The following is a 23,810-nucleotide window of genomic DNA, read 5'->3' as shown; positions in this document are numbered from 1 at the left end:
CATAAATAAACACAATAAATGAAGTAACCTGAAGCAACATATATTAATTAATTTAATACCATGACACGATAATACTACAACTATTAAAGTTTTTGATAATACTAAATACTTATCTAAAAACTAACATTAATTAGTATTCTCCTCACATCTTCTACTAATTAAACAAAAAAAATAAGCTTAAATCCTGCCATTGTTTTTCCTTCTTTTGTTGGACTTCCAAAATGAAGTTGAAAATTGGAGTAAACCTCTTCTAAATATATTAAACCTTGCGAACGTTGACAATGATCTCATCTTGTTTTTGCACTTGTTCTCTCTTTTCTGCCTTTTCCCATCACTGTTGTGATCTTGTGCTCATAAGGGACCCATCAAATTCTTTTGATTCTGTGTTGCTAATTTATTATTGTGGTGAGAAAGGTTTAACCTTTGCTCATCATATGGAAGAACCATACTCTCCACATTATATACACACAGTCCAAAACAATCTGACTCTATATTTTGAATCACAGTTCTTTTAGAATTATTTAGAAGATTGTAGATGACTATTTTCTTAAGGTTCACCTCCATTAAAACATCACCGTTATTGGTGAAACACAATGGCCTCAAATGCCCCTCAACATTGGGAATGACAAACAATTTTTCCCAAGATTCTTCCACCCCATATTTCTTCATTACCCAAGTCTCAAGGTGGCTTCCATTGGGATCGTATGATAGAGAAAGGCATCCACCTAAAACCCCCAGCTCAAACTCTAAAACCCCCAACTCAAACTCTGAATATTTATCTAACATGCAAGGTAATGGCAACTCATAGAAGTGTTCTTTAGCCGGATCAAAATAAACCAGTGCCACTTTTAAAGATTTAGAATTGACTTCCGTATTATATTCTTCACGGCGAAGAACCCAATGGGGAGCTCCATTCAAAGTAACCCCTTGTGTGCTAGAATCAAAATTGTAAGGAAATTCATTGTCATCAATTTTTTTCAAAGTATTGGTCCTGAAAGAGTAGGTAGAGATGGAAAAATATTTAAGAGCATCATAATAATCGTTGGGTGAGACTGTTGGACTTGCTGTATGAGATACCAACACAGCCTTGTAATCATCAGAGGAAGAATCATAACCAAGTCCACACGAGTAAACCACAATAATGACCCGTAATATCATAGTCTAATTCAAACATATCATGTGTACCAGAAGATGGGTTCCACAGATAAAGATAAAAACGATAATAAACAAGTAACAAATTGTTCCAAGAGCCCAAGATATCTGGGGTTTCTCTTCCAAAAATAAACTAGTCGAGAGATTTCGTTTCAAGCATGAAGCCATTGTAATCTATGATATTAAGCCAGGCGGAGAAGGCACGAGAATTTATATCTTTGCATTGCTCAATGCAGCCGCATCTCCAAAGGGTCATGTTGTCGTTAGGCTCGTTGGCGCTGTCATAGCGTGCTTTGGCAAACTCAGAGCTTGAAATCAAAGAACACCATGTTTTGCATACGGACTTAAATCGCTGTAGAGATTTGACGGGGAGTCTTTTTAGTACGTCATGCACGATGTCCTCTGGAATGTTTTGTGAAAAAAAATCTTGGGTTTTCCATGATTTTCAAGAACCTGTTTGTGAAAGGTTACTAGATTTTTGTTTTTTTTTTTGGTCTTCTTATATGGTTGATGCTAGGGTTTTTTCTCCATTTTATATGGCGGCGTTGTAACTTTTAAGGCCAAGAATCGTTATTTGTTTGGGCCTTTTTTAATTGGGTTGACTTCCTTAGTAGTTTCACAGGCTGAAGATATAAAGCTAAATCCAATTACATTATACGTAACAGCCCATGGATGCATATGAAAGCCCATTTAAGTAGTTTCAGCTGCGTCCCACATTTTTCAGTTGATCCCGTACGCTATTCACAAAACCCGCAAATATTTTTTTCAGCAAAAACAAGTTCAAAACTGGATTTCATAACACTATTTACACATTTAAAAATTATTTTGCTACAGTGTTTTCAGTTTTTAATTTTTAGTAATAAGCGGTATCCAAACACATCCTTATTCTCATTCTTGATAAGGGCTATATTTGATTCTTATTTTGATTCTATCTTAATTTTTGAAAGGTTTATCAATTATTGGAGAAATTATAAGGTCCTCATGGTGGACAAGTGACGTGTCCACCATTCCACTAAAAGACTCCCACCTGTTTAAAATTGTTGAGTTAGAAATTTTTTTTAAACAGAAACTAATTACTGACTCAATAATTTTAAACAAATGAGAGTTTTTTTAGTAGAATGGTAGACAAGTGACGTGGTTTATCAGAGACTGTATAATTTCTCCAATTATTGGCTACCCAACCATGGTGGATGGGGTTTGGCCCAATAACCCATGGGCCACTAGGGGTCTTCGGTCAATGTTGAAGTCCCCACCCTGACAAACCCAACATAGATCCAACCACTTTTATTGCCTCACTTGGTAACAAACATGATTAATTAGGGACACTAGGGCCGTTTGGTAAGAGATTTTTAGTAACGTTATTTCTATTTTTTAGAAATACGTGTATGTGAAAAAGTATAAAAATAAGTGTAATGTTGTTTAAACACTAAAAACTGTTGTTTAAACAAATGGTAACAAATTGCCCTATAACCTCCAAGAACCTATGATTTGGGACACTTATGTCATGTCCTACTGTGGCAAAGCATTAAGAGACCTTCCAAGGATGAGACAAGACTTGGCAGAATCTTTGGCCATTTATACAGTTTCAGAGGTAATACAAAGAAACCCACCGCGCACAAAGTACACACGCTTTGCTCTCACTAGTATGGTAGTACAACCATGCTTTCAGATAAAGTTCGCAACTTTTCCCAATTATTCACAAATTGATTTGAACAGACTATTACATATTACATATTGAAGTTTTATTACTCCCAAACATTTGGAAAGAACAATATTAGACTAAGGTACACACTGTAACTCATATAATAATATAAAACCCAGGCGTAGCACAAAAGTAGCTAATTTGACATTGTCACTTAATATACTTGGCAAACCAGTCCAACAGGTTCTGATGGGCCTCCTCAGCAGACTTCACAGCTACTTCATCTTCATCCTCGTACCTAGTTGTCCACCCATGTGAGACTTTTGGAAATATCTTGACATAGAAATCCACCTGAAAAGAATCAAACATTATTTGATTACTATCAAATGGAAAAACTAGGAAAACATTAGAGAAGGTAACACCAAAATAGCTTGATTGCACCAACAAACTATAGCCTCAATATGGAAGATTGGCCTAAGTTAGTTAAAAGGTATTTAAAGGAAAAGGCAGATCACCATGATGAATATCTGTTTATTGTTTAAAATGATTTAATAACATTAACTAGCCAAAACCAAAGATCCACCATCAAATGCAAAAATTGGGAGAACATGGGAAAAAGTTACACTAATATAGATTGATTGCTGATTGCTGATTGCTAAGAAAACTATAGCCCTAGTAAGAAAAGATTGACCTAAGTTAAGGTATTTCAAGGACAAGATGATGAATCACCATGATGAAAATTTATTTGTTTGATAGAAAAGATTTGACACATTAACGCCGGCCAAAATGGGCATTTACCCCTAATTTAAAAACTATGTAGCAAAATGCCCTTGTTTTTTAACCTCAAAGATCCATCAAATCAGGGGTAAATACCCATTTTCCCCTACTTAGCCTGCCCCAACCTATATGTTTACAACAAAAGCCCAGCTCAAAGATGCCTTAACATTAGTAGCCAAAATGCCACCAAAGAAGAAGTCATGATATAACAGAGGATAAGGCAAAAGATTCATGTAACCAATTTCATGTTTTGAAAAGTTTTGTTACATAGAAGAAATACGTGCAGTTAGCTTGCCAAAAATTGTAATTTATCAAGCCAAAAATCTTATCCCAATGCAGGAGGGATCTAGAGATATGGCATGAGCATGCTTCAGCCAGCGCCTGGCCACATAACACAAGATTAGTAGGGTGAACACTCTATTACCATTCATTCTTTCATCTAGAAAACCAAGAAAAATACTCTGAGATGAAACTAATGCTAAAAGTATGAAATTTAGGCTAAAAGGATCATAGTTATGTTCCAAATATTCCAATACGTAAAAATTAAATGCAGCCAGTTAACCCTCAATAGAAGAATGATGAACCGGCATTATTACCAGAATGTTATTACTTATTATCTAAGAAGAAGAAAAAATCATAACCAGAAAAGGTTGAGGTATATAAAATAATGTAACAGCTAAGCACTGTAAAGAAGCACTGTAAGGATTTGATCTTCCTACCTTAGATTGAGAAGTTAAGGCCTCATCATATTGTTTCAAGAGTTCGGGTGGAGCAATGTGGTCAATTTCAGCTCCTAGTACTGCAATGGGGACCTTAACACCTGAAATCAATCCCCAAATACTAGTTAACTATGACACAAAATTGTTTTTTTTTTTTTCTTCCTTGTACTTGTACTCTTACTAGAAAATAGATAAATTTAGCAAGTCCTGGTCTGCAAGCAACTTGATTGTAGAAAAAAAAATAAATATTGGAACAAGAATTGATTTACATTTTACAACAACCAGGGGAAATGCAAAATTATGACAGAAAAGGAGTTATGTAAGATTAAATCATTGTAAACCTGCATGCTAATAGCAAAAAATATCCTTTGACCTCGAGAAAGGAAAGAAGCAAACTTACAAAGTCAGGTACTTGTGATTACTAATGACTTCCAATATTTTAATTGCTAAAGTATAATAAGAGCTAGAAGTTTTTTCTTGAGAGTCCTTCAAAAGACACTGTTACATTCTGAAATTGCAAACTAACAATCTAGCGAAACTAATATAAAGCTCTTGAAAAAGTTATACAATGGGATCCATTCAAATCCATACCCTTGATATCATCCACTGTTACCCATGCAGGATGTAATATCACTGCAGCTTGGATAAGTTCAACTTTTGAAAGTTCAACCACAACCTTACCTGAGCAGTGAGAAGAATGTAAAATTTCAAATGTCAGAATTTTTTTCAAGCAATAAAATGCTGTATAAATTTACAAAAAAAGAAAGAAAAGAAGAATTAATAGAGAAAAACTCACCACCCCAGCAAAAGCCTGCAGCCCCAACTGAAGAAGCACCTTTACTTTTCAAAGTTTCAACTATTGGCTTTGCCTCTTCAAATCCTTTATCCTATAGAAATAATAATTGAGCTTCAGATACTATTAGTGAAAACTGAAATTTGCATAGCAATATGTAGAAAACTGCGATATTAGAGTCAAATTTAACCCAGGTCACAGAAAGTGGACACAGCCAACTAGTTCAATAATTTATGAAGTATGAACCATTTGTTGCTTACAGCAATAACAATAAAGCAATTGTGCAGCTGAATTCACACACATATTCAGACAGCCTAACATGCAAAATACCAAACCCCACAATGGAGGCCTTCAGAATATAATCTCAAATGAAAATGTAGCAATACATTCAAGTTTCACAAAAGGTTCACTGTGACAAAAAAAAATTTCTCTTTGATAAGTAAAAAACAAACTTATAAACAATTTCCAGGCAAAAATTAAAATCTAGAACCAACCGTTCCATGATCCTTCAACCAAACTTCTAGAGGATTATTAGCAATATCTTCGAGCACAAAGGGTTCTCGTATGAAGTCAGGAACTACCACATAATATCCAGCAGCTGAAACCTTGTCTGCAAGCTTCCTTTTATATATAAAGCAGCTAACATTAGTTTCAGAAGCTAAAAAAAGCACAAACTCACAATGTTGATTATTTGTGACTGTCTTTATGAACATGCATGAGAGATCACAACTTCACATTTTTAGTGGAAAAATTATGATTGTTGCACTTATTATTCAAAGCAACATAATATAGCTTTGAATAGACAATTACACGCTAGTATTTGAAAGTGTATTTGACCAAGTTAGGCCAGCTAAATTTCAGAGTGATGGGTTTAAATTTTAACAAATATATTGCCACCTAAAAGAAAAATCGCAATGTAAGTTATGCCTTACATACAGAATGACTTGTTAAAAACAGCATAATCTGATGGACTAAGCAAAATTCATAAACAAAACAAAGAAAAGAGAGAGAATTAAGCATACCTCAATTTTGGAGCTTCATATCCTGCAGGAAAAATCAAACACAAAAAGTTGGAACATGATAGTCGTAATGAATTAACATAGCCAATAATTGTTCAACAAGAATTTCACCACTTCCATATTAATTTTCGATACCCAACCGAGCCCAGAACAGAAAAACAAATAAATAGTATAAAAACAATAAATAAATAATAAATAAGCATTTTTTTTTTTACGTGAATGCCTAAAACAAATACACTTGTGACTAAAAGTCTCTGTCTCTCTGATGAATTATACAGGGGAGGGTTTGGATTTTGGAGCACTTAATCTCTCATTTTAATCCTATAACAAATTACCAATTCTCTTTTGAAACAATAAGAAATGATGAATTTAATTACTTACAATATTATTCTAAGTTCTCACACTCTGGTTACTAGTAAGGAGAAACAGAAAAGGAACTAATTTAATATATATAATAGGACTAGATTCAAATACTTAAACTTTCAAATTAAGTAATGTCTCACTATATAGTATTATGAGCCGTAATAGTTAAACATTGTGTACAAGACAATTGAAATCGTGTTATATAATTATAAAATTGTGTTTTCAAAACATGATTTCACCGTTTCACAATTATAATTGAAATTGTATTTTCAAAATGCGGTTTCAGCTCAAGTGTGTAACTCATTGTGTGTAACAATAATTAGCACAATATTATATTAAGGAGTATTGTATATGTTAAGGAGTGTTGTTACCGACAAAGTTTTCTCTAAACTAGTTTGGAGAAAAACTTTTCAAACTCCTCTTATATATTTTTATTAGATGTGAATTTTGAAATTCTAACCGTTGAATTGCATTTTCTTTATATTCTTAGTACATATGTCAAATTTCATTCAAATCGAATATTATTATTTTCTTTCAATCAATAAACTTATTATTTATACATAATTTTATACCACAAAAATTTGAAATATAAACATTTGATTGATGGCATAGATATTGATATTTAATCTTTTTGAAAATTTGTAAGTATAGGTAATATAATAAAAATATATATACAATCTAATGGTTGAATTTTAAAATTTTATATTCAATAAAAAGATAAATGAGAAGTTTGGAGGGTTTTGAAGAGAAACATTTTCCTATTGTTACCGTATGATCTCGGTAACACTCCAATCATTAGGAAAATAATACTCATTTTTTGAAGCAACATACAGATTAATGAAGATAAAATATGAACCTCTGATACTAATAGAAATCTTTTTTGTTTTGTTTTGGGTTCTCTCCAGAATTTCCAAGGATCAGGAATTTCGAAGGCCCCTATGTTATCACAGAATTTCCAAGGATCAGGAACTTCCATTTCTGAATGATTACTGGAGGTGCTAATCAATTTACCGCCAGATTCATGTATATATAACCCAATTATTCATTAACCATAAAAGTCAACGCCTAGGTTACAGTTTGGAGTGAAAAAACAATAACTTTTCACAAAATATTTTACAGCTACTTACTGAGGTGACAAATTCTTAATAGTAGATTATAAAATGATGTATGTGATGGATCTATACTAAAACTAATAAAAACCCAACAGTTGTGAAAATTATTGCCTTGGAAAAAAGTGAGTAAAGAAGCCAAGTATCAAAGAAACGTGCAAGTACCAAAGATGTCAGAGATGAGAATGATGGCATGCTTGGCATTAGGGGAGCCAGTGACATAGGTGCTGAGACCACAGAGTTGTTCAACATGGCCAGCTCCAGCACTTGGGTCTAAAGTTGGTGGGTTAGAGCAGCACTGATGTCCTGCCATCCTTCTTCTTATTTGATCAGCAGAGCAGCACAGACAGTCAAACACAAAAAAGTCACAAACACAAACACACTCTCCACAATCTTTGAGGTTGTGAGATTTTTGTAAAGAAATAAGGTTTGATAATGATACATAGATGTCACTCGGGCCACCACCTTGTCTGCCCAATAGGTCGTGTACTGTCATGATTAAAAAAATATTTTATATCAAATAATATCATTTTATTTGTATCAAAATTTAATAAACTAAAAATATGTGTGTAAAAATAATTACTCACTAATATATTTTTCAATTATTAGTAATTTAGTTATTTTTTACTGACATATATCACATTTATTGGATTATAATATCGTTGATATAATATTTTTTTTAATATAGAAGCATAAACAATGATAAAATAGTTGATAAAGAAGAAGATAGCAAAATAGATATAGTCAAAATAGATTAAAACAGAGTATGGAATATGAAAACTGAAACAAATAAAATCTTACTTGAAAATACTTCTGTCTTTGATTATACTTGAAAACAAACTGTCTTTCTTACAAGCTTTGAAAATAAGAGCTGTCTGAAGAGTTACAAGATTACAAAGTAAAATCTGTAAAGGGTTACAAGATTGTCTGTCTGGAAAGGTAAGGTTACAAGATTACAAAAGAAAGTAAAGTACAAAAGTCTTTCTAAAGGGAGAGTACAAAAGTCTTTCGGGGAAAGGGAAAGGAAAGCTAAAGTCTTTCTGAAGATTGGACCTTGGAAATAAGATGGAAAACTTGGACTTTAAAATTTGGACCTGGAATTTGGACCTTGGAATTGGACCTTTAATTTTGGACCTTGGAATTTTGGACCTGTAATTTGAACCTGTCTTCTGTCTTCGAAGTCTGTCTATTTATAGATAAAGTGAACCATGGTAAGTCTTCAAAAGTAACCTGAGTTAGGTGAAGTGAACTCAAGTTAATCTGTCGGCAGAATCTTGAACAGTAAAAGTCTGTCTGCATGTGAATAATATTCTGTCAAAATATCTTTGAAAATATCTTTCTGGATCTGTCTGCACCTGTCTGGACTGTAATGGATCTGTCTGGAAGCTATTCATGCATGTCGATGAATAGTGATCTGTCGCTGGTGAATAGTGATCTGTCGCTGTTGTCTGTCGGAAGAGTATTCTGTCTGGAAGAGTATTCTGTCTGTCTGTGCCTTCTATCTATCTGTCTGTCAATCTGTATCCGCGTAGTTATCATAATCTAGCGGATCAGTGTTATCCTCATATTGCTCATGCTCGTGGAGCACTCCATAATCATTACATAGGGCACAGTATGAAATAGGAACGAAAACAGGAACATGATCCTTGGCTGTCATCAATCTGGGGTCTTTAACAATCCTTCTTTTCCCAATGATCCTTCCTGCTGAAGGTTTTGGGCCATACACAGCTATTCTGTCGGTGTAGCCATATAAATGAAAACCTCTATCTAATTCTTTCTGTTCTTCATAAATCTTATTACTCATGAAATTAGACCATTCTTGAGCCAAAGCACCTGGATCATCCAGTGATAAGTAAGTATCTCCTGTATACCAGTTATATTCAAGGATACCACACCAATCATGGATAAGGACTAAAATGTGTGCTGGCTGAGCTTCCATATAATAGCTAGTGTCCTAAACTGGAAGAGTACTCCAGATTTCTATCTTCATATAATTAAGTCCTCCAATCTGTGCTGCTGCTTCTTGGATGACTCTGGGAAATAAACTAATCTGATTTGCCGAAGTAATGGTCAATTTTCTGATAAACCCTGCTTCAAGCATTTCAGATAACCATAAGGGATCACAGATTACTGGATCTTCTGTTTCTGTGTTGATAAGTAATCCCGGGTAGGGATCAAATCTGTCTCCTGTTCTTTCATAAACTCTGTCTGAATTTCCAAAACTGTCATACCATTTAGCCTTATGAGATAACCACATATCACCTGTCATGTCTTCTGTTTTGATAAATGCTGTAGAGACTAATACTTTAAAAAGATGCATCCATCTGTCATAAGAACTTGTTATAGCTTTATGAGTTAAAATATTCTGTTGAATTTCAGGGGGTAAGGTTCTAATAGCAAGTCTCGTTTTTTGCTGAATCTTAGGGTGGAGCTTTGAAAAGCTTGTTCCCATAAGATAGCTTTTTAGAGACTGTAGTTCTGTCTTTGTGGAGCTTGAATCTCCATCCTCCTTGCCAGGGAGTTGACAACCGAGTGCTTCAATAAATGCCCCGGTGCTAACAAGATGTAATTCCAAAGCCTGAAGGGTCATTTGGAATAAGGGTTTCTGTCTGAGGGTGAATGCTGCCTGTAAATTATCAAGAAGTAGTTTAATATGAAGAGGAAGGTCTGTAAATTTTCCGTCTTGAAACATAAGATTGCTGTCGAGCACTTTTTGCAAAATTACACTTTTATTACCACATGAATACATTGCCTCTGCTAGCAACGTATCCTGAAGGGATATTGTCTCTATCGAGACGCCTTCATGCATATCCGAAATTTTGACTGAGGGCTTTCGGAAACCTCTGGGTTGCACCGCTGGTGCCTTGCCCTTGTCTGTTTGAGAGAATCTTTTACTCATGGTGGTCTGCAATTGGGTTTTTGGAAAAGGATTATATTTGGAATAAATAAAAATTTCTTTTGAAATTATTCTGTCAATGTCTTTCTGTGAAATTCTTTTGAAATATTTTATAAGAAAAGTAATAAAAGCATTTACAAAACAAACAACATTTATAAAACAAACTTTTCTTTGTACACTTTTGTGCTCTTGCTGAGTAGCAATAATATTAGAGTAGTAATGATGGGATCTATCAGGATAAGTGATTTTCAGAATATTTCTAATAGCTAGTATGCATGTACTACTATATATCCCTTCGTAAAGTCTTTCATTACTAGGACAATATATCAGGGGATTAATTCTGTCTATGGAGAGATTAAATCTGTCATTATTCAAGAGATTACCACAATTAATATTTTCTTTAATGATCAATAAAGAAGAGTCTGTCAAAGCTTCTTTTATTAAAATATCTGTTATATGAATATTTAAAAATGCTATAAAGGGTGTACATCTGTCATTTAGTACTTCTATCAGTCTATCAACATGTCTGTCATTATTATTAAAAGAAATAATAATTTTACCATCTATATTCTGTGTGGGGGCAATAGTCTCAAATTGCCATCTGTCAGTCCATATACTATTAGTCCATGCATATTGATTACAAAAGACTATATTCATATCTTCGTCTTTTATGCATTCTTCTGTAGATTGGACTTTTTGTAAGAAGGGAGAATAAAAACATATCTCTGTCTCTTTGTCTTGTTTATCTTTCTTTTTGTCATTTTCTATCAATTGATTAACAAATAGCATTTCTGCCAAACTTCTTTCAGTTCTATAGATTTCTCTAACGTTGATATCTGTTAAAATAGTAACCTTTTTGGAAGAGTGTATTTCTGTCAAGACAAGTGGTACAATGAATTTAAAGAATATATCTTTCCCTAACGCATTAGTTTTAATTTCTTTATCTGTCATTAAAAAAGGATAAACTAAAGTTATAAAAGGAGTTCCTGAAATAATTTTAAAAGGAAAGTCTTTAATTAAAACAAAGGCTGTCTCAAAATATATTCTGTCATGGCATATATCAACAATAGGTATTTTATAATTAATTACTAGTTTTTCTCTATTGGCCTGAATTAATCTTTCAGATGATTTATCATAATACTTTAAGGGTATTAATCTTTCTTGTATATAATTTATATCAACACCTGAATCTGTCAAAGCAATTTCTGTCAAAGAAAACTGTCTAGTAATTTCTGTATACCGTATTTGGAGAATTACTCTGTCAATTAAACTTAAGAAATTCTGTCTATCAAATTTATTACTATTGTTTGAAACATTAATATCTGTAACTTCTTTATCTGTAGGAGGAACAAGGGGGTCTAGCATGGAATTAGAAAATTCTTTTACAATATCATGTTTATTTATGTCTGTCGGATTTTCTTCTTTAATTTCTTTAATTTCCTTTTTTACCATTTCTTCTTCTGTCAGTAGAGCTATTGGTTTTATCTCTACACCATCTTGTATTAATTTCATTTTTAATAAATATTCATTCTTGTCTTTTTCTTTCTTGGCTTTTTCTTTCTTTCTACAATCCGTAACATGGTGACCATATTTCCTGCATCTAATGCAAGCAATAGGTATTTCTATAGTGTCTTTCAATTTTAATAAATATTCTTTCTTGTCTTTATAGTGATTTGGTAGATTTTCTATCAATTTTATTATTATGTCTTTTTGTTTTCTTTTTCTTTTATTAATCTTAAGTGGATTGGTTGATTTTAACTCTTTCTTTACTTGATCTATCTCTTTTTGACTAACATTAAATATTTCCATTAATTCATTTATTATATCTTTCTCAAATTCTAATTTACTAATTTGTTTAATAATTCTATTATGTCTGTCACATTGTTTTTTAGTATGTCCATATCTTTTACATTTATTACAAATAGTACTATTAACATGTCTGTCAGTTTTCTCATTATCTGATAGTTCTGTAGTATTTAAAACTGTTATGTCTCTTAATCTGTCTGTTTCTAAAGGTAAACTTAAAAGTTCTATCTTTTTAGCCAATTCTATTAAACTGTGGTTTTCAGTTCTGTCAATTATTTTAAGTCTCTCATCAATTTCTTCTTTAAAGCTATTACTCTTTTTGTCTTTTACTTCCATCTTTACTTTTACTACACTATCATAATTATTTTGCCTACTATTGTTGACTTTTTCTTTTTGTCCTTCATGTCTCATCTTTTCCTCTATTTCTATCTTCCTACGTAGTGTTTCCTTACTACTATTTTCTTTTGGCATGTCTTTCTCTACATCTTTACTATTTTGTCTTTCATGTAATTCTTTCAAACTATCATCATAACTTCTAAAACTATCATCTTTTAAACTATCATCTTTTCTCTCTTTCATTGTCATGTTTCTTTGTTTTACTATGTCTATCACTTTTCCTGCATCTTCTCTATTCTGTCGTTCAAACCTTTCTTTCATCTTTTTTACTATTCCTTTTTTTATTATTTCTTTATTATTATCTATTAGCTTCTCATGTAAAGATTCTTTCTTGTTTGTCTCTATTAGGCTCTTTTGTCTATCTGTGTCTAGTACCGAACTAGAAATTTCTTTTAGTCTGTCATTTTCTATAGTACTTCTATCTTTTATACGTGTTACTCTTTCCTTAATAGGGCCAATTTCTAATCTGTCAGTTGCTTTTAATGTCTGTAAATTCTTATCTATAACTTCTTTTGAATTACTATTATTAAACCAATTATCTGTCATAGTTTCTATAAAAGATGATCTATGATGGGGTCCAAATTCTACTTCTTTTTTAAAATGTGAATTTAAAGCTTTCATTCTTTCATAGAGGTCCAAAAAGCTATCATTTTTCTTTTCAACTTTAGTATATCTAGCAAATCTATCAATATTTTCCAAGGCTTCCAATTTTCTATTAATTTTGTCTAAAAAACTATTATTGTGTTTATTAGTCTGTCGGTTGATTTTATCTTCTATTAAATTACTCCAATTATTTGTGTTACCATTATTATAGTTATAATTATCCATTTCACTGTCAGAATCAGTTTCATAATCCATATCACTATTTGACCAATTATCATCTATATCTGTCATGCTATAACCTTCATCATAAACTATATCATCATAGTCCATGTTTCAAATTAGTGTGTGCCTAGCCTAAGTGTGAACAAGCAAACAGATGATGAACTGATAAATGTATTTATTCTCTTTCTAAGCAATTAATAATTACTGGCGGAACTATTACTAACCACTGGTATCCTTGCTATCGGGACCACCTCCTCGGGAAACTCCATTGCGGGACCACCCAAACAACGCCTGTCCGTCGGCTACAACAAAGGGGCTGACCAACGCGAAACTATGGTTTGCCAACGAGTCTCTAGGCTGACCAACGCTAACAAGGAGCAAGTAGTGGCTGTGTAGTAATATAAGTTCCTAGTAACTTCTTAATTGCAAAGAAATAAAACTCATACACCTACCATCCATGGCTCTGATACCATTGACTACCCAGGAGTGAGCACAGCAGTAATATAGAAGCATAAACAATGATAAAATAGTTGATAAAGAAGAAGATAGCAAAATAGATATAGTCAAAATAGATTAAAACAGAGTATGGAATATAAAACTGAAACAAATAAAATCTTACTTGAAAATACTTCTGTCTTTGATTAAACTTGAAAACAAACTGTCTTTCTTACAAGCTTTGAAAATAAGAGCTGTCTGAAGAGTTACAAGATTACAAAGTAAAATCTGTAAAGGGTTACAAGATTGTCTGTCTGGAAAGGTAAGGCTACAAGATTACAAAAGAAAATAAAGTACAAAAGTCTTTCAAAGGGAGAATACAAAAGTCTTTCGGGGAAAGGGAAAGGAAAGCTAAAGTCTTTCTGAAGATTGGACCTTGGAATTGGACCTAGAATTTGAACCTGAAATTTGAACCTGTCTTCTGTCTTCGAAGTCTGTCTATTTATAGATAAAGTGAACCATGATAAGTCTTCAAAAGTAACTTGAGTTAAGTGAAGTGAACTCAAGTTAATCTGTCGGTAGAATCTTGAACAGTAAAAGTCTATCTGTCGGTATCTGTCGGTAGAATCTTGAACAGTAAAAGTCTATCTGTCGGTATCTGTCGGTAGAATCTTGGATAGTAAATGTCTATCTGTCGGTATCTGTCAGTAGAATCTTGAACAGTAAAAGTCTATCTGGCAGTCTGTCCAGGTACGCATGCTGGTGAACAGTATCTTTTCTGTCTGTGAGAATCTGCGTACGGATAACATTCTGCTAAAATATCTTTCTGTATTTATCTTTGATATCTTGTCTTTTTGTCTCCTTCTGTCACATGAGTCCTGTAGTTTGGAGAGGATGAAGGAGGATTTCATCTGTCTGTATCTGTTGGAAACTAATCTGGCGCAAGGCGCAGTGTCTATCTTGTCTGTTAATTAGTCTATTCATTTGAATACACTGTCATTTCTGACCCTGTATTCTGAAGGGATATTATCTCTTTTGAGACGCCTTCATGCTTTAATTGAAATCTGTATTAAAGATTTCTATTTTTGGCAGCAGTTGGTCTGAAATTTTAGCCTTAGAATGGCTATCTTGCTTGCCAGGCAATTGACCGTTAATTTTAAAATTAACTATTTAAAGGTTATTATGAAATGGTAAAATATATGATGAGAAAGGACAAGAATAGACTAAAGTCATGAACTTATGAGTGAGCACAGCAATAATATAGAAGCATAAACAATGATAAAATAGTTGATAAAGAAGAAGATAGCAAAATAGATATAGTCAAAATAGATTAAAACAGAGTATGGAATATGAAAACTGAAACAAATAAAATCTTACTTGAAAATACTTCTGTCTTTGATTAAACTTGAAAACAAACTGTCTTTCTTACAAGCTTTGAAAATAAGAGCTGTCTGAAGAGTTACAAGATTACAAAGTAAAATCTGTAAAGGGTTACAAGATTGTCTGTCTGGAAAGGTAAGGTTACAAGATTACAAAAGAAAGTAAAGTACAAAAGTCTTTCTAAAGGGAGAGTACAAAAGTCTTTCGGGGAAAGGGAAAGGAAAGCTAAAGTCTTTCTGAGGGAGAGGGCTATCTTGGACCTTGGAAATGGACCTTTAAAATTTGGACCTGGAATTTGAACCTATCTTCTGTCTTCGAAGTCTGTCTATTTATAGATAAAGTGAACCATGATAAGTCTTCAAAAGTAACTTGAGTTAAGTGAAGTGAACTCAAGTTAATCTGTCGGTAGAATCTTGAACAGTAAAAGTCTATCTTGAACAGTAATAGTCTATCTGTCGGTAGAATCTTGAACAGTAAAAGTCTATTTGGCAGTCTGTCTGGGTACGCATGCTAGTGAATAGTAACTTTTCTGTCTGTGAGAATCTGCGTACGAAAATATTCTGCTAAAATATCTTTCTGGTCTGTCTGCATTCTATCATTTTATCTTTTGGTCTGTCGGTCTGTCTTTTGTCTTCTTTTGCATCTCTCTGTCTTTTGTCTTATCCGTCACATGTCATAGGGGTCTTGGGAATCTTGAAATGCTTCTGGATGAGTTCTGTAGTTTGGAGAAGAGGATTCCATTACTGTGTCATCTTCATCATCTGATATTTGTGATGCAGCTTCAAGCAGTTGCTTTTTGAGCTGTCTTCTGTCTGAAACAGAGGCAAGCTGGCATTGAACTTGACTCTTTTCTAAAAAGAAATTAGAACTTTCTGTCTGGGAGGACGAGGTCTTTTTCTGTAATTCTTGGCAAATATGATCAAAATTAAACTTATTCCACCATTTTAATTTAAACTTTCTGGCGAGCATAGGAAAAGGATACTGGGGATGCTTTTCTATCTTGTATTCCCATCTGATGATCCATGGGAGATCTGGAAACCTGTAAAAGATGTGGGAAATCCCTAAGATGCAGTATGTTAGGTTCTTTCTTGAAAGTCTCATAGGCTTTTAAAAGATCAGGAGGAAGAATCATAGCTTCAGGACCATAGGAATTCCACCAGTCAATGAACCATCTTGGAATCATCATGTCTTTCTTTCTGTACATATCAAACCGGAAAAACCAAGTATGCCTGTTAATATTATTTTGAAATAAAAGGAATCTGTCCCAAGCTTCCATATAGTCATAATAATTATAAAACTGGGGCTCAAAAGGTACAGAAAAGTTCCTTGTGATCCAGGGTTGTGCTTTCCACTGAGAAGGGGTTAGAATCTGTTTTATAACAACTTTAGAATAACCAATTCTGTTTGGTTCCTGGGAACAAGGCATATGTGTAACTAAAATTGAGTCTGTATCTACTAAAATATGCTCATAAAATGTCTGGGTCTTAAAAGTTTCTGTCTTAGGATGTTCCCATCCTGGGGGTATGAGCTGTCGGACAAGGGAGAGGGTGTCTTTTATGTGGTGTCTTTTATGTGCTGGTATTCTGGTTCAATCCACAAAATAAAATTCCATGAGTCTTTTGGGATCTCAATGCTGTGATCTTCTTTTGGGATTTGGGTCTGAGTTTCTGGAGAGGTAGAGGATCTGTATTTTGGTTGGTTGGAAGGAGAGGCCAAAGGAGGAAAAGAAGATGCAACTACATTAAATGGTTTCTTTAAAGGAGGGGTTGAGGAGGTTGAGGGTATGGCATAAGTCTGTTTGGATGTTGGATTGGGGCTGGGGGAGAGTGGTTGGAAAGGGTTTGGGCTACAGATTAATGGGGATCTGTCTAGAGATTTATTTGAAGAGAAAGTGGGTGAAGTGAAAGAGGGGCAAGGGAGGAATCTGCTAGGGGGAGGAGGAATTGGGGGAGCAGCATAAGACTGTCTGGTTCTGGGTTTTGGGGATTTGCTCTTATCTGCAGGGGAGCTCATCTTCCCTATAGAAATTCACGGGTTAAAAAATCAGGAATTGAATTAGTTTCTCCTTTAATATATTCAATGTCAAAGTCAAAAACACTTAAAATAGCCTGCCATCGAGCAAAACTCTGTTTGGAAACAAGATTTTGAACATCTTTCTGTAAAACTTCTTTAGCACTTTTACAATCAACTCTGATTAAAAACTTTTGATTAAAAAGATCATTTTGGAATTTTGAAATACATAGTATGATAGATAAAATTTCTTTCTTAGTAGTGCTGTAATTCTGCTGGGTAGCTGACCAAGAGCCAGAATGAAATCTAACAATTTGTTCTTTAGCATCATTTGTTGCTACCTGTTTTAGGATTCCACCATAACCTATGTCAGAAGCATCTGTCTCAACAATTTTAAAAGTATTAGGAGAGGGAATAACAATACAAGGAAGTTGCTTAACATATTTTTTAATCTGTCTGACTATCATAGTATGTCTGTCTGTCCAAGGTGGAGGATTCTTTTCTAATCTTTTATACAAGGGTCTGCATATTTTTCTTAATCCTTGAAAATAATCTGAAACATAATTTAAACTGCCAAGAAATCTCTGTAATTGATTTTTATCTTTTATCTCATCTGGGAATTTATCTGCAAATTGAATAGCTCTGTCAATAGGGCTTAAAGTTCCCTTATAAATATTATGGCCTAAAAATCGAATTTTATCTTGAAAAAGACTTATTTTAGAGGCTGAAACAACTAAACCATTTTGTTTGATTACTCTAACAAATATATTCAAATGTTTCCAATGGTCATTTATTGTTTTAGAAAAGATTAGAACATCATCTATATAAACAATGGAAAAGTCTGTGAAAGGTGTAAATATGTCATTCATTATATTTTGAAATTCACTGGGTGCATTCTTCAAACCAAAAGGCATAACATTCCATTCATAATGACCAAAAGGAACTGTAAAAGCAGTTTTATATCTATCTATCTCATCTATCTGTATCTGCCAAAATCCACTTTTCATGTCAAATTTAGAAAATATGGTTGCTTCATGAAGTCTGTCAAGAAGATCTTTCTTATTGGGAATAGGATATCTTATCCATTGTAATGCTTTATTTAAAGGTTTATAGTTTATGACTAATCTTGGAACTCCTCGCTCCAATTCTGCCTGTTTATTAACATAAAAAGCAGCACAACTCCAAGGAGACTTGCTCTTTCTGATTAATCCTTTAGTTAAGAGATCTTCAATTTCTTTCTTACAATGTTCTAATAATTCATTATTCATTTGTATTGGCCTAGCTTTAGTAGGTATCTGTCTTTCATTAAAATCTTTCTCATAAGGTAACTGTACTATATGTCGATGCCTGTGCCAAAAGGCAGTGGGTAGACTAGAACAAATCTCTGTCTCAATCTGTTGTCTAAATAAATTTATTTTATTATTTAGTATAGGGTCAGTTAATTGATCAGTTATTCTTTTATATTTTATTTCTGTCTTTAAAGATTCCAAATGTCTATTCTTTCTGTCAATTCTTTCTCTATCAATTTCCTTTACTATGTTATTAAGTGAATAAATATCTTTTGGAATTGGTGGCAAGATAAATTTAAAAAGTATATCTTTCCCTAGCACATTAGTTTTAATACCTTCTTCTGTCGTTAAAAAGGGGTAAAGTAAAGTCATAAAGGGGTTTCCTAGAATGATTTTAGAAGAAAGGTCTTTAATTAAAACAAAAACTGTTTCAAAGCAAACTCCATCATTACATATGTGAACACTAGGTATTTTATAATTAATTATTAATTTTTCTCCATTAGCTTGAGCTAGTCTTTCAGATGATTTTTCATAATACTTTAAAGGTATTAATCCTTCTTGTATACAGTTCATGTCAGCACCTGAATCTATTAAAGCAATTTCTGTCAAAGAAAACTCTTTATTAATTACCAAGGTAATTTCTGTATGCCATTTTTGGAAAATTACTCTGTCAATTAAACTTAAGAAATTCTGTCTATTGTTATTATCATCAAATTTTCTGTCTGAGGGATTAGAAAATTCTTTTAAGTTAATTAATTCTGCAATATTTCGCTCATTTATGTCTGTGGAATTTTCTTCCTTAATTTCTTTAATTTCCTCTTTTACCATTTTTGCTTCTGTCATTAAGTCTTGTAGATTTACTTGTTTTATTTTCATTTTCATCTTTTCTTTCTTGTCTTTTTCTTTCTTTCTATAATCCGTAACTTGGTGTCCATATTTTTTAGATTTATGACAAATAGTATTATTACTAACATGTCTGTCAATTTTTTCATTATCTGATGACATAGTTGTATTTAGAACTGTTATATTTCTATTTCTGTCTGTCTGTAAGGGTGTATTTAAAATTTTCATTTTTTTACTTAATTCTGTCAAACTATCATTTTGGGTTCCTATTATAGATCTTTCAATTAATTTTAGTCTTTCATCTACCATTTCTTTTAAACCATTACACTTTTTGTCTACTTCCACTTTTACTATACTATCATTATTTTCTTGTAAATTACCATAACTATTTTTCCCACCATTGTTGACTTTTTCTTTTTGTCTTTCATGTTTCATCTTTTCCTCTATTTCTATCTTCTTACGTAGTGATTCCTTACCACTATTTTCTTTTGGCATGTCTTTCTTTACATCTTTACTATTTTGTCTTTCTATGTTTTCTATCATTTCCTTTACTATACCTTTCCTTATCTTACTTCTTTCTTTATCTTCGTTTATTATTTCTCTGACACACTTTCTATCTTTTATACGTGTCACCATTTCCTTAATAGGGCTAATTTCTGTATCAATTCTTCTGTCAGTTGTTTTTAACATCTGTAAATTCCTATCTATAACTTCTTTTGAATTACTATTTATATACCAATTTTCTGTCATAGTTTCTGTAAAAGATGATCTATGATGGGGTCTAGATTCTATTTCTTTTTTATAATGTGAATTTAAAGCTTTCATTCTTTCATAGAGGTCCAAAAAGCTATCATTTTTCTTTTCAATTTTAGTATATATAGCAAGTCTGTCAATATTTTCCAAGGACTCCAATTTTCTATTAATTCTGTCTAAAAAACTATTATTGTGGTTATTAGTCTGTCGGTTGATTTTATCATTTGTGAAATTACACCAATTATTTGTGTTACCATTATAGTTATAATTATCCATTTTTCTGTCAGAATCAGAATCTGTTTCATATTCCATATCACTACTTGACCAATTATCATCTATATCTGTCATGCTATAGCCTTCATCATAAACTATATCATCATAGTCCATGTTTCAATTAGTGTGTGCCTAGCCTAAGTGTGAACAAGCAAACAGATGATGAGCTGATAAATGTATTTATTCTCTTTCTAAGCAATTAATGATTACTGGCGGAACTATTACTAACCACTGGTATCCTTGCTATCGGGACCACCTCCTCGGGAAACTCCATTGCGGGACCACCCAAACACACGCCTGTCCGTCGGCTACAACAAAGGGGCTGACCAACGCGAAACTATGGTTTGCCAACGAGTCTCTAGGCTGACCAACGCTAACAAGGAGCAAGTAGTGGCTATGTAGTAATATAAGTTCCTAGTAACTGCTTAATTGCAAAGAAATAAAACTCATACACCTACCACCCATGGCTCTGATACCATTGACATACCATTGACTACCCAGGAGTGAGCACAGCAATAATATAGAAGCATAAACAATGATAAAATAGTTGATAAAGAAGAAGATAGCAAAATAGATATAGTCAAAATAGATTAAAACAGAGTATGGAATATGAAAACTGAAACAAATAAAATCTTACTTGAAAATACTTCTGTCTTTGATTAAACTTGAAAACAAACTGTCTTTCTTACAAGCTTTGAAAATAAGAGCTGTCTGAAGAGTTACAAGATTACAAAGTAAAATCTGTAAAGGGTTACAAGATTGTCTGTCTGGAAAGGTAAGGTTACAAGATTACAAAAGAAAGTAAAGTACAAAAGTCTTTCTAAAGGGAGAGTACAAAAGTCTTTCGGGGAAAGGGAAAGGAAAGCTAAAGTCTTTCTGAAGATTGGATCTTGGAAATAAGATGGAAAACTTGGACTTAAAACTTGGACCTGTAATTTTGGACCTTGGAATTGGACCTTTAAAATTTGGACCTGGAATTTGAACCTATCTTCTGTCTTCGAAGTCTGTCTATTTATAGATAAAGTGAACCATGGTAAGTCTTCAAAAGTAACCTGAGTTAGGTGAAGTGAACTCAAGTTAATCTGTCGGCAGAATCTTGAACAGTAAAAGTCTGTCTGCATGTGAATAATATTCTGTCAAAATATCTTTGAAAATATCTTTCTGGATCTGTCTGCATCTGTCTGGACTGTAATGGATCTGTCTGGAAGCTATTCATGCATGTCGATGAATAGTGATCTGTCGCTGGTGAATAGTGATCTGTCGCTGTTGTCTGTCGGAAGAGTATTCTGTCTGTCTGTGCCTTCTGTCTATCTGTCTGTCAATCTGTATCCGCGTAGTTATCATAATCTAGCGGATCAGTGTTATCTTCATACTGCTCATGCTCGTGGAGCACTCCATAATCATTACATAGGGCACAGTATGAAATAGGAACGAAAACAGGAACATGATCCTTGGCTGTCATCAATCTGGGATCTTTAACAATCCTTCTTTTCCCAATGAGCCTTCCTGCTGAAGGTCTTGGGCCATACACAGCTATCCTGTCGGTGTAGCCATATAAATGAAAACCTCTATCTAATTCTTTCTGTTCTTCATAAATCTTATTACTCATGAAATTAGACCATTCTTGAGCCAAAGCACCTGGATCATCCAGTGATAAGTAAGTATCTCCTGTATACCAGTTATATTCAAGGATACCACACCAATCATGGATAAGGACTAAAATGTGTACTGGCTGAGCTTCCATATAATAGCTAGTGTCCCAAACTGGAAGAGTACTCCAGATTTCTATCTTCATATAATTAAGTCCTCCAATCTGTGCTGCTGCTTCTTGGATGACTCTGGGAAATAAACTAATCTGATTTGCCGAAGTAATGGTCAATTTTCTGATAAACCCTGCTTCAAGCATTTCAGATAACCATAAGGGATCACAGATTACTGGATCTTCTGTCTCTGTGTTGATAAGTAATCCCGGGTAGGGATCAAATCTGTCTCCTGTTCTTTCATAAACTCTGTCTGAATTTCCAAAACTGTCATACCATTTAGCCTTATGAGATAACCACATATCACCTGTCATGTCTTCTGTTCTGATAAATGCTGTAGAGACTAATACTTTAAAAAGATGCATCCATCTGTCATAAGAACTTGTTATAGCTTTATGAGTTAAAATATTCTGTTGGATTTCAGGGGGTAAGGTTCTAATAGCAAGTCTCGTTTTTTGCTGAATCTTAGGGTGGAGCTTTGAAAAGCTTGTTCCCATAAGATAGCTTTTTAGAGACTGTAGTTCTGTCTTTGTGGAGCTTGAATCTCCATCCTCCTTGCCAGGGAGTTGACAACCGAGTGCTTCAATAAATGCCCCGGTGCTAACAAGATGTAATTCCAAAGCCTGAAGGGTCATTTGGAATAAGGGTTTCTGTCTGAGGGTGAATGCTGCCTGTAAATTATCAAGAAGTAGTTTAATATGAAGAGGAAGGTCTGTAAATTCTCCGTCTTGAAACATAAGATTGCTGTCGAGCACTTTTTGCAAAATTACACTTTTATTACCACATGAATACATTGCCTCTGCTAGCAACGTATCCTGAAGGGATATTGTCTCTATCGAGACGCCTTCATGCATATCCGAAATTTTGACTGAGGGTTTTCGGAAACCTCTGGGTTGCACCGCTGGTGCCTTGCCCTTGTCTGTCTGAGAGAATCTTTTACTCATGGTATTCTGCAATTGGGTTTTTGGAAAAGGATTATATTTGGAACAAATATTTTCTGTCAAAGCTGCTTTTGAAATTCTTTTGCCTCTGTCTTTCTGTGAAATTCTTTTGAAATATTTTATAAGAAAAGTAATAAAAGCATTTACAAAACAATCAACATTTATAAAACAAACTTTTCTCTGTACACTTTTGTGCTCTTGCTGAGTAGCAATAATATTAGAGTAGTCATGATGGGATCTATCAAGGTAAATGAGATTCAGAATATTCCTTATGATTATATCCATGCATGTACTACTATATCTTTCTTCGTAAAGTCTTTTATTAATAGGACAATCTATCAGGGGATTAATTCTGTCCATAGGGAGATTAAATCTGTCATTATTTAAGAGATTACCACAATTAATATTTTCTTTAATGATTAATAAAGGAGAGTCTGTCAAAGATTCTTTTATTAAAATATCTGTCATATGAATATTTAAAAATGCTATAAAGGGTGTACATCTGTCATTTAGTACTTCTATCAGTCTATCAATATGTCTGTCATTATTATTAAAGGAAGTAATAATTGTACCATCTATATTTTGTGTGGGGGCAATAGTCTCAAATTGCCATCTGTCAGTCCATATAC

At 33.4% G+C, this 23,810-nt stretch overlaps 2 protein-coding genes across 2 annotated transcripts; both read right to left on the bottom strand.

The window, feature by feature from the left end:
• Nucleotides 1–351: 351 nt before the first annotated feature.
• LOC115949722 (F-box/kelch-repeat protein At3g06240-like) lies at nucleotides 352–1,158 on the bottom strand. Its single transcript, XM_031067010.1, has one exon. The coding sequence runs from the start codon at nucleotides 1,156–1,158 to the stop codon at nucleotides 352–354; it is 807 nt and encodes a 268-aa protein (XP_030922870.1).
• A 1,605-nt stretch (nucleotides 1,159–2,763) lies between these two features.
• Nucleotides 2,764–7,974, bottom strand: LOC115993964 (endo-1,3;1,4-beta-D-glucanase-like). The gene is made up of 7 exons (XM_031117962.1): nucleotides 7,740–7,974; nucleotides 6,106–6,127; nucleotides 5,578–5,704; nucleotides 5,087–5,177; nucleotides 4,882–4,971; nucleotides 4,291–4,391; nucleotides 2,764–3,145 (listed from the first exon to the last, which is right to left on the bottom strand). The coding sequence occupies exons 1-7, from the start codon at nucleotides 7,885–7,887 to the stop codon at nucleotides 3,005–3,007; spliced, it is 720 nt and encodes a 239-aa protein (XP_030973822.1). The 5' UTR covers nucleotides 7,888–7,974; the 3' UTR covers nucleotides 2,764–3,004.
• Between the last annotated feature and the right edge of the window lie 15,836 nt (nucleotides 7,975–23,810).

The sequence above is a fragment of the Quercus lobata genome, chromosome 6 (assembly GCF_001633185.2).
Source record: "Quercus lobata isolate SW786 chromosome 6, ValleyOak3.0 Primary Assembly, whole genome shotgun sequence".
In the NCBI taxonomy this organism is placed as follows: domain Eukaryota; kingdom Viridiplantae; phylum Streptophyta; class Magnoliopsida; order Fagales; family Fagaceae; genus Quercus; species Quercus lobata.
The sequence above is the reverse complement of the archived record's forward strand: the minus strand, read 5'-3'. Positions and strand labels throughout refer to the sequence as shown.